Source organism: Crocuta crocuta, unplaced genomic scaffold (genome assembly GCF_008692635.1).
Source record: "Crocuta crocuta isolate KB4526 unplaced genomic scaffold, BGI_CrCroc_1.0 scaffold38, whole genome shotgun sequence".
Taxonomy (NCBI): Eukaryota; Metazoa; Chordata; class Mammalia; order Carnivora; family Hyaenidae; genus Crocuta; species Crocuta crocuta.
Genome location: NW_027532605.1, coordinates 7481536 through 7496377, shown reverse-complemented (window position 1 = coordinate 7496377; position 14842 = coordinate 7481536). Strand labels below are relative to the sequence as shown.

The window sequence follows — 14842 nt, the reverse complement described above, 5'->3', positions numbered from 1 at the left end:
TAAAATATCTACATTGGGAATAAATGAAGAATTTTCCCAGTTGATACTTAATTTGGTTCCCTTCTTTCTGCATGGTCTGCACCACTTAACAAGTCAGAAACCTGTATTTACTGTCAGCTTTTCATCATCAAGATAAATATAATATTGAAAAATAATAATTCTAGTGTAATTTAGAATTTAATCTAATTTAATCTAAATTAAATTTAGAATTTAATCTTACCCATTTAAATGGGTAAGATACTGACAAAGAGATATACCTTTTAATATGAAAAGATACTGTGTGGTCTTTACCAGACTCGTGTGTGTGTGTGTGTGTGTGTGTGTGTGCGCACTATTTAACAATGACTAAAATGTAATCAAGAAATGAACAGCCTGAATGCCTAGCACAGTACTGTGCACTGCTGACCCAGGAGATCCAAGCAATGTAACTCTCATCAAAAGCACCTAGAATCCTATTAAGGACCTAAGACCCAGAGAGAGTCATCAAGTAATGAGAGATAAAAAAATCAATAAAGGCAATAAAAAATCAGGTGTTAATTTCCTCTGCTGTAGTGGTAGTATTGTACTAGTGATAGGGACAAAATTTCTCTTAACACATTTTTTTAATATAAATTTCCATATTCTCTTTTGTAAAGATCATAATTATTTGAAAAAATCTAAAACACCAGCAAAGAAGTTATTTTACAGAAATATAGAAAAGCAGTTAACATTTGATAAATTACATATCTTCAGAGAATGGTTTACTTCAATATTTGAGTCAGTTCTCATGGCAATAGGAGGTGTGTTTACTCAGAGGCAGTAGCTAACCAAAAGCTAAGTAAGCTTTTACCTACCAAAAACAGACCACTTCAGAAAGTTCTCATTTTTTTTTTTGCCTACTTTTGCTGACTCAATTATGGGAGGTTAAATAAAATCATTATATCTCTGTAAGTCTTAGAATCATTTAGAAACACACACACACACACACATATATATGTACATATATATATATCAGGATGATTCTGATATCTATAATTTTGTAATTTCTACACAGATCCTTATTTTGAGCCCTCTGTCTAATCACTATATTAGTGACTATCACAATACAGCCTTTTTTGACATTCTCAATATATCCAATTTTCTCCATTAGCAGGACATTCTGTAACTTTTCATACTTGGTTGAATGGTGCCCTACCCTAATATTTAATCCACTCAGAACCTGAGACTATGAAATTATTTAGAAATAGAGAATTTGCTGATGTGGTCTGGTTAAGATGAAGTCATACTGAATTACTGTGGGCTCTGAATCAAGGATTGGTATCCTTAGAAAGTGTTATACTAGTGATGATTTGAAAAGCACATTAATGTTCACTCCCTCTTGAGGATGAAACCCCAAGACTTCCATGTAAAAAAGCTTGATCTAAACACCTGGAATATGAAAAGAACATCTGTACAGAGTGGTCCAGCAATCCCAACCATTCAAGCCATCCCAGCCAAGGCCCTGGCTGGACATGTGAGTGAAGCCACCTAGATTATTCAGCTCCAGCTGAGCCAATCCAGACTAAAAAAGAAATGTCAGTTGACCCAGAGATTTGTGAGAAATAATAAATCATTGTTTAAAGCCATTAAATTTTGTGAATGGTTTGTTACAAAGGAAAGACCAAGATAGCCTCTGAAAAGACCTGGAAGTTCATGAAACTTCAAACACATGCTCCTCTGTCATCTCCAAGAATACTACAAATCCTTCTTCACACATAACCATCATGGACTTTCTGCTTCTCTATTCTCACATTCCAACTGCTTTCCTTATAAAAAGAACTTACTTGTTGGATGTGGGGGTTTTTTTAGGGAATTCATTTGCTTTGCTGGTGTGACTGTTCTCTCTAGAATTCAAGATTATCTGGCCTTGTCAGCTTCACCATAGCAATCATTCCCATCAGCTCTGTTGTTTTTAAAGTAGGTGAGATGGGGAAGAAACCAAAGTTATTACAGTGTCGCCTCAACTGTCTCTCAAATCCATTCTTTCCCCTTCATTCTTATAGACTCCTTATTTCAGGACTTCAGTGTTTCTTGCCTATGTAACTACACATAGTGAAGTCTCTCAGGCCTTCTGTCCAACCCCAGAAATCCATCCCCCATATTTGTTGCCAGAATACTCCTCTAAGTTGAGAATTTGCTTAAAACCCTTTGATGGGTTCTCATTCAGGTATGCCCAAGTCAAGACAAAAAAATATACTGGGGGTTCACTAAATGTTTGCTAGGCACTATGCTAAGTGTTGTGCATATTATGTTGAATAAACCAACAGTTGCTTTCCAGGAATTTCCATTCCCTTCAAGAAAGATTGACAGATAAAGAGATATTTTTGATGTAATATGAAAAATGCTAAGATGGAGGAAAGCACAGAGGAAGCAAATTTGGCTAAAGCTTAGAATGCCAGAAAAACTTTAGAGAGATGATGACACTTAAGCAGCCTTAAAAATTTATTGAAATTAGCCAAGCAATGAAGTGCACAGGACTGCCAGGCAGGGGATAAGAGCACAGCAAAAACACAGTCTTGAACCAGCAGGCTCAGTTCCACACACAGGTCCACATCATTTGAGACCCAGTTTTGAGAGGTGGTGAGGGAAGTTGTGTCTTCAAAAGGGAGAAGAGAGCTGTGGTAGGCAGTATAATATCCCTCACAGGGGTCTACATTTTAATTTCCAAGACCTGTGAATATGTGTGTTTCATGGCAGTGAGGAATTAAGATCGCTAATGGAATTAAGGTTGCTAATCAGCTGACCTTAAAATAAAGAAATTATTGGAGGTCATCTAGATGAGCCCAATATAATCAACAGATTTTTAATTATAGAGAGGAAGGCAGAGGTCTGAATCAGAGAGACATTTTGAAGATGCTACATGCTGGATTTGATGTGGGTGAAGGTAAAGCTTCTAGAAGCCATAAAGAGGTAGGTCGGATATTGTGTCCAACAGCCTCCAGAAGAATGCAGCCTTGCCAACACCTTGTTTTCAGTAGAATGAGATTCATTTCATGCTGCTGACCTCAATTATTGTAAGATAATACCTTTATGTTGTTTTAAGCCACAAAGATTGTGGTAATTTGTTACAGTAGCAAGAGAAAACTACTACAGGGGCCAAGTCACAGAGGCTGCTATATACTTTGTTAAGTCTTAGGGCTATTGGAGATTTACTACCGGGGAGAGAGATGGCATCAGAGATCACTTTGATAAAAGATGGCTTGTTGTGATGAAAGGTGGCAAAGAGATAAGGCTGTGGTGATCGCACAGACAAAAGAATGATGAGTGGCTTAACTGAGGGAGTAGTATACAGGTGGATAGGACAGGACCAATTAATTTCAGTGATAAAATCATTAGGACTAAGAGATCAACCGAATGTGGGGAATGTGGGGAAAGGTAAGTATTTAACCACTATTTCTCAGTTTCTGACTCGGGTAGATGCTGATATTGTCACTGAGATGGGAAATACAGGAAGAACAGGGCTTTAGCTTTGTCTTGTTTTGGTGAAGAGGTGGGTTGAGACTTAAGTACGTTGAATTTGAGACAATTGTGAGACATCCATGTGGAGAGGGGCAGTGGACTAGATCCTAAAATCAGATTTCGAATTTAGGAGTCCTATGCATCTGAGTGCCATTAAAACAAATAGAGCAGATGTAAAACTAGTGAATTGATTAAGAAATTGCCTCTGGGGCTATTGTTAAATAGTAATTATCATTCTTCTTAAACCTTTGGGGGGGGGGAAGAGGCAACTATTGGCAAGGCTGTTTGAAAAATGTGGTGAGTATTTAGCACAGTATCTAGAGTTAGTATATTCTCAGTAAGTAGTAGTTATTACTACTAAATAGCTCAGAAATAAGAAAGAACAACAGTGGGTTAAAGAATATTAAAGGTCTAAGTCCACATTGCTGACAAATCAGATACAGTCTGGGCCCTCAAAGTCCTTCTAGTCTAGTTAGCTCCTTGAGGACTGGGCCAAATATTACTCACCACCATATCCCCAGTGCCCTGCTCACTGATGGGCCCCAAGGAGTCAGGTATTTTATAAATTCTGGCTGGATGGTTGACAGGAGGCGAAAAGGGGATCTAGGAGAAAGCAAGGAAGGCAGAAAGGAGAGAATAGAAGAGAGAGAGGAGAGAGCTGGAAAGGAAGGAGGAGACTAGAGGAGAAAGGAGGGCAGGAGAAAGGCAGTGAGCCTCAAAGGAACCTAACGAAAGTGCCTTATGTGAACCTGGAGGGGGAAGGTGGGGATGGGGTGCTTTCAGTGCCTGAAAGGAGGCGCATTCAGAAAACCAGCCCTCTGTCCCTAGAAGGGGCTGTACAATTGCTACTGGATTTTGGTTTTNAACCATAGCTCCTTCCTTGGAGGCCAGGAAAAATCAGCCAGCCACCCGCCTACAAAGTTTTCAAAGTTTGGGTTTTGGTTTGGCATGACTGAGCGGTACTGATTTCAGAGAGAAATAGTACACTGACTTGTGACTCTCAGACCAGGCTCCTGGGACTTATTTCCCCAAGTCTGGGGCGCTCGTGCCGCAAGCACCTCCGGACGGCAGCACCCTTCTGGGGCCTCCAGGTTCGGAGCCTGGAACGCCGCGAGCGTGGGGCCTCGCGGACGCGGGGTACTGGCCATTCCGGGTCCAGTCGCGACGGAGGGACGACGACGGGGAAAGGGGTGCGAGGGGAGGACCCACACGGGCGGGCGGCTGAGGGCAGAAGGGCCCGGGCTGGCGATGGAGCTGTACCTCAGCGCCTGTTCTAAGGCTGCTAGCGTCGCTGCCACCAAAACGGCTACCAGTGGCCTGGCCTCGNGTCCTTGGCCCGGGCTTCCGGCCCGGCGGGCGGGGGCGGGGAGAGCGACCGACCAGTCGCGCGGTTCCTAACCGCCCGCTCCTGGCGCCCTCGTGCGGCGCGGCCGGTGGCGGTGGCCGGGGCTGCGCTGGCCGCCACTGGCTGGGGGTGGCCCGGGCAGCGGGAGGTCTCCCGGGGCTGTCTGGTAGGGCGGGACCCTTCGACCTTGACCGTTTGACTCTTAAGTTCATTTGGCTGGAGCAGGGGTCCATTTGCCTAATACCTAAAGGGAAAGACCAAACTCTCCAATTGCATCTGACAGGGCGTGCACAAAACCCAGTTTCCAGGGGTCGGAGTGGGTCAACTACTGGATCTGCCTCTTGGGGTCAAGTTGCCTATGATCCCAGGAAGCAACACTGTATACTATACTACGAAGTTAAGTGAAAAGGTAAAGTAATTTCTCATTGTCTTACGTTGGTTTTCTTTGCCCTTTTCTACTTGCTGTTAGATTCAGGAACTACATCATACAAAGTCTGTTTAGGGAATTTGCGCTAATATACAGAGGAAAAAAATAACCAACCCCATATCTAACCTAAGGTATTGTTTAGGACGCGTATCAGGCAACTTCATATAGTATAGTTTGTGCAGAATCTTGGGCTAGAAAGTTTAGATTCTTAACTCTGTCTTAATTTATAATTTACGGAACCGCGTTGACATGTCTTTATACTATCGCTTTACATCTACCTATTTAGTGAGATTTTGTTGCAAACCTATTTGGTTGAGAGGGGAAAGATTATCAGTGCTAGAGCTGGACATTTGATTGTGTTATGATTTTAACCAAAAATAAGTTCGACAAAACTCTCATTACAGAACACTTTTCTACGATTTTATTTTGAGTTGTATTCTATTTCATATACTAAGTGAGAAAAAAAATGAAGTTGAAATGAGTTAACACGTTCAGGATTTAACTAATGACTGCATGATTTGCCCCAGCCTCCTCAACCAGTTTTTTTCCAGCCAATCCAGAGCCTCAGCTTTTTCCACTTGAGGTCTTTTATACCTACTCACACATACTACATAGTGTTTCTGTGCCTTTGTTCCTTTGTTCTGTGCCTTGCCTCCCAAACCTGGCATATTCTTTCCTCTTCTGCCCAATCTGTGAATTTGAACCATCTTTCAAGATTCTTTCTGATTATAGCTCCCAATCAGCTTATAGTTCCTTAAAATTTGTATTGCTCTTGGTTTGTATAGTTTTACTCAACAGTATAATTTTATGATTATAATTTTGTTTTAAATCATCCTGGAGTATAGTATGCTTCCTTCAAACCCTTTCATGTTTTTAGTCCTCAGCACCTCCGCATCTCTACCCTCAAACCTCACCAGCCTTTGACCCAGTAACTAATGCTGAAGAAAGTGCAGGGCATTCTTTTTCAGTGGTTCTTTGATCAATATTTTAAAAAAAAATTATGAGGAAGAATTCTGAGTGACCCTCCTGCCCTTCTTTTATCTATGATGTCATCAGAAATGAATAACCCCACCCAAAAAAGGGGGCACCTGGGTGGCTCAGGTAGTTAAGTGTCCCACTCTTGGTTTAGCTCAGGTCATGATCTCAGAGTTAGTCAGTTTGAGCCCCGCATCCAGCTCTGTGCTGACAACAAGAGCCTGTTTGGGATTCTCTCTCTCCCTCTTTCTCTGCCCCTCCCCCCTCATACGCGCGCATGCGCGCGCCCTCTCTCTTTCAAAATAATTTTAAAAAATGAATAAGCCCCCTTGGTATTTGATACTTGCCTAATAAACAGCTTTAACCTGACTGATACTAATAAATGTGATTTCCTATAGTAAGTTTAGGATGTTGAACTTTTGCTGTGATGGTTGTATGTTTCTCAAAACCAAACTTGGGCTACTGACCTTTTAAACATATCCATTCATTGGATATATCTGGGTGGCTCAATTGTTAAATGTCCAGCTTTGGCTCAGGTCATGATCCCACAGGTTTGTGGACTGGACCCCCACATTGGGCTCTGTGCTGACAGTGTGGATCCTGCCTGGGATTCTCTTTCTCCACCCTCCTCTCTCTGCTCCTCCTTAACTCATGCTTCCTTGCTCCCAATCTCAAAATAAATGAACAAACAAAAAAAAGTATGTTTTTTTCATGGAAAATATATAATTTTCCTTTTAAAAACAAATTTGTTCTATTAGAATAGAGCAAGTTCACTAAAAATATGCCACCTCACACCGTTAGACTGAATCACATCCAAACTAGCTTTCCTAAAGACATGCTTGAAACCTCTAACATCTCTTCTATAGGGTGTAAACTTAGCCCAGTCTATTGTTTGCTTATTCAAATATACCATTTCTGTCAAATAATAATTCACTTGTCAATTACTTTTTGAAAAGGTGTCCTCTCTATTCTTTATTATATTCATCCCCCCAAACTATCTTTATTTAATCATAATTAGTCACCAGACTATTTCCCTGAAGGATGACTTTGTGAGATCCTTCTTTTTCTTTCAGTACAATCTCCTCAATAAAGTAAGGCTTTATGTTTACACTTTTAGTTTTTTGTTTTGTTTTGTTTTGCTTTGTTTTGTTTTGTTTTGTTTTAAGGGAAACTAATCACTGTAATTGACAACAGAATGGTTACCTTGGCTCCAATGAATGGATATATTTAAAAGGTCAGTAGCCCAAGTTTGGTTCTGAGAAACATACAACCATCACAGCAAACATCCCTTAGATGTTAACATCTTTGAAAAAAGATGTCAGTGTCTTAAAAAAATATCATCAGTCCACTCCTTGACTCATGATTGTTGATTATTCCCCTTACAGGAAAGATATGGGCTTATATCTGGTCTCACTGAATTCAAGACAATGTCCTATGGGATTCTTTTCTTTGCCTTCTCAGAGAAGCATTGGTAATTAGTGAATTCTGCTTTATGATTTAGGTCCTTGGAAGAGATTGAGCTGGTGTCAAACAAGGGGTCAGAAACTTATCAAGGAAGCTTTAAAATAGAAAAGGAAAGTTAGCATCCTATCATTCGTAGAGCCTGTCCCTTTGCCTACCTATGAAACATCCTCCCAACCTACCTGGAGGGAGTTCTTTATCGGGTCCCACCCAGCCAGGCTCCTTAGTGTTCAGAATCTGACTGAGGCGGCTACTATCAGACTGAACACGGAGGTTACAAATCGGCACCTGCAGACAGATCTGGATTGGTGCAAAATGTGTGGGGTTTTATCAAGTGAACTGAAGGCCCACAAGCCATGCAGGGGCTCTCAGGTTCACCACATTTTCCACACATTCCAGTTGCCTTTCACTTGAGCCAACTCCTGCTTTGACTATACTTGAGACTAAAACGTCATTTTTTCTGGCCAAGAAAACTTAAAGGAAAGCAAAAAGAAAATTGCAGAGGCAATATTAGGACGATTCCCACACCCACTCATGTCCTCTACTTTTCCCCTTTCAGAAATTCCCCCATAACCCATTATCACCATCCTGCCATTGAAAAATGGACTAAAAACTCATACACACAAAACAATCCACCTCCCTTTTGTAATGTTTTAATTAACAAATGGGGTTAGATCATTCATCTGTTTCCTCTAAAGTAACAGAGAAACATGACTGTTAGCTGATATTTTCCTTCTTTTATATGTTAATGACTATTGTATACAGTGGTGGTGGTATTTGGTCTTTATACATATGAAGAAACTTCAATCTTATCAATATCTATTTTTTAATGTTTATTTTTGAGAGAGAGAGAGGTAGTGAGTATGAGTGGGGGAGCAGCAGAGGGAGAGAGTGAGACAGAGAATCTGAAGTAGGCTCTGAGCTGTTAGCACAGAGCCCAATGCGGGGCTCGAACTCACAGACCGTAGAGCCATGACCAGAGCCTAAGTCAGACGCTTAACGCTGAGCCACCCAGGTGCCCCATTATCAATATCTTTTATAATTGGCTCTTCAATATGTTGAACTTCGTAATACAGACCTCGATTTTTTTTTTTTTTCCTGACTGTAGCATTCAGGGATCATTGGGTTTCTTGTCTTAGATAAGACCTCAATACAAAATAACTCTTTAATCGATTATCTTTAACATCTGATTTTTAATTTCTACTATTTTTGTTAAACCTGTTTTCATGAATCTTGATGAAAGGCTTTCTATTTTCTTCATTTTCAGATTATTGATATATAATAATCATAATTAACATTATCCTTTTATCATTTAAATGAAGTGAGTACATTGACCTGGAAAAGGGAGGAGTAAAAGAAAGCTTTAGGTTTCTTTATACATTAAAGCAAATTTTATTCTATTCTATTTCTTCCCTTTTCCTTCTTCCTTCTCTGGCTCAGGGCCAATGACTGATGGAGATCAGGGAAGGAATTAATTGAATAAGAGTAAGTTTTTAGAATAAGGTCAGTGGGGAAAAGAGGGAGGGATAATAAATTTATGTTGCCTAATCTGAGTCTTTTCTGACTCTCGTTTTTCTCGACACCAAATTGTTCTCGCATGCTTTATTTTCAATGAACATTCCAGTAATTTCAATAGGTTGACATTTAAAAGTGAAATTCATTAGTTTTACCTTTACAATATTTTAAAATCTGTGTTTGCAGCTTTTTCGACCTTCTTACGGTTTTAACCTGACTGATCCTTACTGTCGACTTTTGGAAAACCAATATAAAAGTCTCCATGATCCACATTTAAGAGCATACTATAAGCGCAAAGATATCCTGAGAAGATTAAAGAAGGGTGGCTATATCACCAGCAATAATAAAGTGGGTTAAAGATTAATTCTTTTTAATCATTGCAGACCTCTAAGACTTGATAAAGCTTGCTTCTATACCTTACGACAGGGTCTGTATCACCTTTAACTTGGTCATGAGAAATACTTAATGAAAAATTTCATAAATTACTCAGTATTTGGGGGAAGGAAAACCAATTGTTTTTTCTAAATGAAACTACTTCTTTCCTCCCTCACCTTTTTTTTAAATATCAAATTATGATTACCAAATAATTTGAGGAGGTAAAGTAATTTTCCCAACTGTATCATAGTCCTCTTTCTCTGTCTCTAATATCACTCTATGTTTGCCAAGGATTATGTCCTGTAAACTTTTTAAAAGCTTGAGACAAAATAGAAATCTAGCAAAATCAGCCTGAAAGAATAGTGATGGGCTATATTCTTATTGGGGTTGAATATTATTATTACATTGGTCTTTTAAAATCTCAAGTTGTGTGTACTAAATTGTCTACCATGGCATAATGCATATTAATGAAGTAATAGTTTTGGAAAGATATTTCTTCTTGATTAAATATTGTAGAGAGATACTGCTTGCAAAATTGTTAGCATTTTATTACTCTTAATACCAAAATATTATCAAATGGTATGTCATTACTGTTTTTCTTCTGGAAAGTAATTGTTATGATTTTTAAATATTTGTATTTATATATTTTTGTTATTATTGTTTTGTTTTCTAGATTGTATGTACCTTGAGGGAATTGAATAAGTACAGGCAATATCTTACCACTTTGAAATTAGACTTTGAAAGAAAATATATGAGAGATCAAGTAAGTTAAATACTTAATTTGGTTTCGTTTGGAAGAAAGCTTTCTTTGTATGCAAAATATTTTCTTATAATAGTTTTGACAAACTACTTTTTTCAAATGAAAATTTAGAAGGTGAATATAATATTTTAAAGTTGCTATATTGAGCTAAGAAAAGGGACCAAGACATCTATCTATTAATATGCCTGTGGTAGCTCACTTAATTTAGCAATTAAATTACCATTCGGATGTGTCATTTCTACCTGACCTAGGACCTATAGGAAGAATCTATTGTGACAGCANTCCACAAACCGCGAGATCATGACCTAAGCAAAAGTTGGACGCTTAACTGACTAAGCCACCCAGGTGCCCCGTGTGACAGCAAGATTCTTAAGCTGGAGCCCCCAAACAGCAGGAATAATAGGAGAGGAAGAATATGATAGTTATAATGTCCCACAGGTGGCTGAAGGAACATGCACATTGTGTATTGTACCCCATAAAAAAATGTTCTTAAAGGTGAAGTGGAGTGTATTGGCATAGAATGAGTAGGTATAGATTGTGACTTCCTTTCAATATTTGACTCAGAGTTTGTGTGAGACTGTGTGCCCACATGCACTTGTGCATTGGTGAAATCAGGGTTTAGGCTTAAGTGGGCTGGATAAAAATGAGAAATGTATGTGTATTTGTACATTTACAAATTTATATTCAAAGGTTAAGAGTTGTAGAAAAATAATAATGACTTCCCTAAACTATTAGATGTTCTGTGTTTTCCCCAATTTCTCCCCTGTGCCTACTGCTTCTCCTCCCCTTCTTCCTTATTTTCACTTTTTCAGAATGGGTAGAAAAATAAGATGAAATATTCATCATTTATTTTCAGAGAAAGACATCTTTATTTTTGCTTGGTTGTCCATGTCTATAATAGAATTAAGCAGAAGTATCTATTCACAAAATACTAAACACTAAATAAAAAAGAATATCATAGGACAGTTCTATAGCTGGAGAATGCAAAAAGATTTGATATATATGTGTATATATATATCCACATTTACATACATATATGTCTATGTATGTGTATATATGATATACTTTTTTTAAATAGGAAATGCTCGCAAAGCAAGTAAATAAACTACAGGAAGATAATCAAACACCTGGACGCTCTGATGTTGCACGGTTCCAAAATTGGTTATTACAGAATGACACCCAATCTATTAAGGACCAGGAACGATTATTAAGGAACAGGTAAGATTGAAGTTAATGCATATATTTACGTATATATTGTAGACCCAGATACATAAGAAGATACTAGAATTAATTGAAGGTAGGAATTTTTTAAGAAAATGAGACACTATTTAACTCCACTACTATTCCTACTGTGGAGAGAAAAGGAGGTACAGGAATTGGGAAATTATGGTGGCAAAGCTGTGCAGAGAAATTTCTACCAGAGACGACAGGGTTTCTAAGAATCCAAAAGGTAATCCAAGCTGATAACTGAAGAACAAATCAGATCCAAAAATTTTCCTATTGTAGGAGATGAGGGAAAGCATTGTTAGCACATGCTTCCTTTTTTTTAATTTTTTTTTTTTTTTACTTATTTTGAGAGATACAGTGTGAGTGGGGTAGGGGCAGAGAGAGGGAGAGAGAGAGAAAGAGAGAGACAGAAACAGAGACAGAGAGACAGAGAATCCCAAGAAGACTCCATGCTGTCATCACAGAGCCCAGGGGGGCTGAATCTCACGAACCATGAGATCATGATGCCTTAAAGCTCTATGAACAGAGCTGATAGAAAATCGGTAAAATTCTTGCAGTTTAAGAAATAAAAAAACAAGCCCAAAGGTGGTTTGGGAATATCAAAGCAGATGATGCCATCATAAGGGAAACAGCCAAAACACTTTGACTTATATTTGCACTTTTACTTAGATATTTGGATATGATAAGTAGGGAATTAGAACAACTTGAGCGTACAGCAGAAGAGCAGCACCTGCTCCGGATGGATAGAGAAGAAAGACGACAGCGAGAATACACAAGAAGAAAACTTAATCTTCGTAGAAAAATTGAAGAGGTAAGATAACAAATTTAAAATATTGAAAGATTGTCTACAATTGTTTCAATTGTAACTAATTTAGCTGTGCATCATACTTCCTGAAGTTATTTCAGGTCTGAATCATATATCCCCATTAATCTTTCTTCACAGCTATAAAATATAAGTTGTTACATAAAATAATGAGGCTGACAGCACAAACTATGTATATAAGTCTTAAAGAGATGGTTGTGAAAGTTGCTAGAACACTGTTTAACTCCCCTAAAGTCTTTATTGTGGGGTGTAAAAATTTTTAAATTTAGCTTGAGTAAAAAATAACCATCCTGCATTCCTAATAGGAGTGCAGTAAGGAAAGTCCATCCTAAACCCAATATGACTTTCATTATGCTTGTCCTGATTTCTCTTGGGCCCCTGACATGTTCTAATTTGCTTGTTGGTGGTGGACAGGACACAAAGGTTTATTGTGAGCACGTACTGAGTATAGTATCTTCATGCTCCCTAGGAATGGAAGACAAAAGAGATGCTACTTCTGATGAAGATTGGCGAAGATGTTAAAAGAGAAGCTAGGATAGAGGAACAACGGCGTCGAAGCAGAGAAGAGAGTGACAGGAAGGTAGGGTGAGCTTTAAAACCTCTAATTGGGACTGTTTGAGCAGAAGTTTTCGCTAGTTTTGATATCTGAGTGTACACTTTGTGAGATAACAATGGACCAGTTACCCCAAATGATACGCATTATACAAAACTGAAAGTTATGAAGTTCACTATATTTTGGCTATATTATATTCTGACTATAATTCAAAAAGTACTGTCTAATTATTTAATACAACTGCTTTTGACTTTATCTCAGGACATAAACTATACTTGTAATTCCTCTAGAAAGAAAATGACAAACTGATTTTTCTTAACTCAGAATTTCTTGGAAAAAGTTCTCAGTATTTCCCTAACAGCTGATTTTTTAGACCAGTATTTTTTATTTTAAATGATACATAATACTTTATGATTTAGAGTGCTAGCCAGTGTAAAGAGAAAGAGAAATTATTTGTAATCCCAGCACCACCTATTGTGTGGTAGATGCACACATTGTGTGATACTTCTATGAAAATTTATTATAATAAATAAATTCATGTTATTACACCTTATAGTGTGTTTCGTAAATTGCTTTTTCATTTAATAAAATAACACTGACAACTCTCCATGTCAATTAATGTTTGTCTAAAATTACAAGTAATTTCAATAGCTTATTGGTTTTTCATTTTTTAAAAATTTTTATAGCTTTTATTTATTTTTGAGACAGAGAGAGACGAGCATACGAGCATGAGTGGGGGAGGGGCAGAGAGAGAGGGAGTCACAGAATCTGAAACAGGCTCCAGGTCTGAGTTGCCAGCACAGAACCCGATGCGGGGCTCAAACCCACGAACCGCGAAATCATGACCTGAGCCGAAGTCAGACGCTCAACTGACTGAGCCACCCAAGTGCCCCAATAGCTTATTGGATTTTATTTTTTATTTATTTGTTTTTAACAGAGATAGCAGGGGAAAGACAGAGGAGGGGGAGAAAGAGAAAAAGAGAGAGAAAGAGAGAGAGACAGAGAGAGAGAGAATCTTAAGCAGGCTCCGTACTCGGTGCACAGCCCAACATGGGGCTTGACTCCACAACCCAGGGATCATGACTTGAGCAAAAATCAAGAGTTGGACACTTAATTGATTGAGCCACCCAGGCACCCCTCAGTAGCTTACTGTCGACAAACCTATAGTGTAAGATATACATAATTTGGTTATATTGATACATACTGCTATGTAGTATTTTTTAATAATATAAATTTAAATATGTATGGGGGTGCCTGGGTGGCTTAGTTGGTTAAGCGTCCGACTTTCGCTTAGGTCATTATCTCGCGGTTCGTGGGTTTGAGCCCCGCCTCAGGCTCTGTGCTGACTGCCAGCTCAGAGCCTGGAGCCTATTTCAGTCTGTGACTCTCTCTCTCTCTGACCCTCCCCTGCTCACGCTGTCTCTCTCTCTGTCTCCTAGAAATAAATAAACATTTAAAAAATAAATAAATAAATAAATTTAAATATGTATGATGATATTTTATTCTACTTTTGTTACATATACCTTAGTATTGTCAGGGCTCATATGGTGAGTGCAGCTTATTCCACTTTATTGTAATTATTATTTTCTAATACTCACTTTCTTTCAATGGGAGTTCTCTCCAAAGTGACCTTTTTGTTTGCTTCCAGACATTTCTGAAAGTATCTGGTTTGGAGAGCAACAGAATGCCCCATGTCTCCCCTTTTTGCCTCATGCCCATTACTATCCAAGGAGTCCTGGCCAGTTTTCATGACAACCAGTGCAATGCGACAAGCTCTGGCACTGGAAGTGCCGGTTAGACACGGCCCCTGATGATAGACATGGTGATGTTGCAGGATGCTTGAGCCATGTTCATGGCAGAGGGCTATTTGACTTATTGATATTTCCAATGGAGTTATTCTAAAT

The 14842-nt window shown here is 38.6% G+C and overlaps 2 protein-coding genes across 2 annotated transcripts in view; one reads left to right on the top strand and one right to left on the bottom strand.

Annotated features, from left to right (window-relative positions):
- The window catches only part of LOC144244921 (uncharacterized), an 84711-nt gene extending 80086 nt beyond the window's left edge, over positions 1-4625 (bottom strand). The window contains exon 1 of the mRNA XM_077780268.1: positions 4469-4625. Coding sequence (XP_077636394.1) covers positions 4469-4625 — 157 coding nt within the window. The remainder of the gene's footprint in view (positions 1-4468) is intronic.
- A 78-nt stretch (positions 4626-4703) lies between these two features.
- The window catches only part of FSIP2 (fibrous sheath interacting protein 2), a 76446-nt gene continuing 66307 nt past the window's right edge, over positions 4704-14842 (top strand). The window contains exons 1-7 of the mRNA XM_077780266.1: positions 4704-4824; positions 5106-5231; positions 9387-9548; positions 10249-10338; positions 11414-11553; positions 12232-12373; positions 12855-12965. Of these exons, the coding sequence (XP_077636392.1) occupies positions 4726-4824; positions 5106-5231; positions 9387-9548; positions 10249-10338; positions 11414-11553; positions 12232-12373; positions 12855-12965 (870 nt within the window). The 5' untranslated portion in view covers positions 4704-4725. The remainder of the gene's footprint in view (positions 4825-5105; positions 5232-9386; positions 9549-10248; positions 10339-11413; positions 11554-12231; positions 12374-12854; positions 12966-14842) is intronic.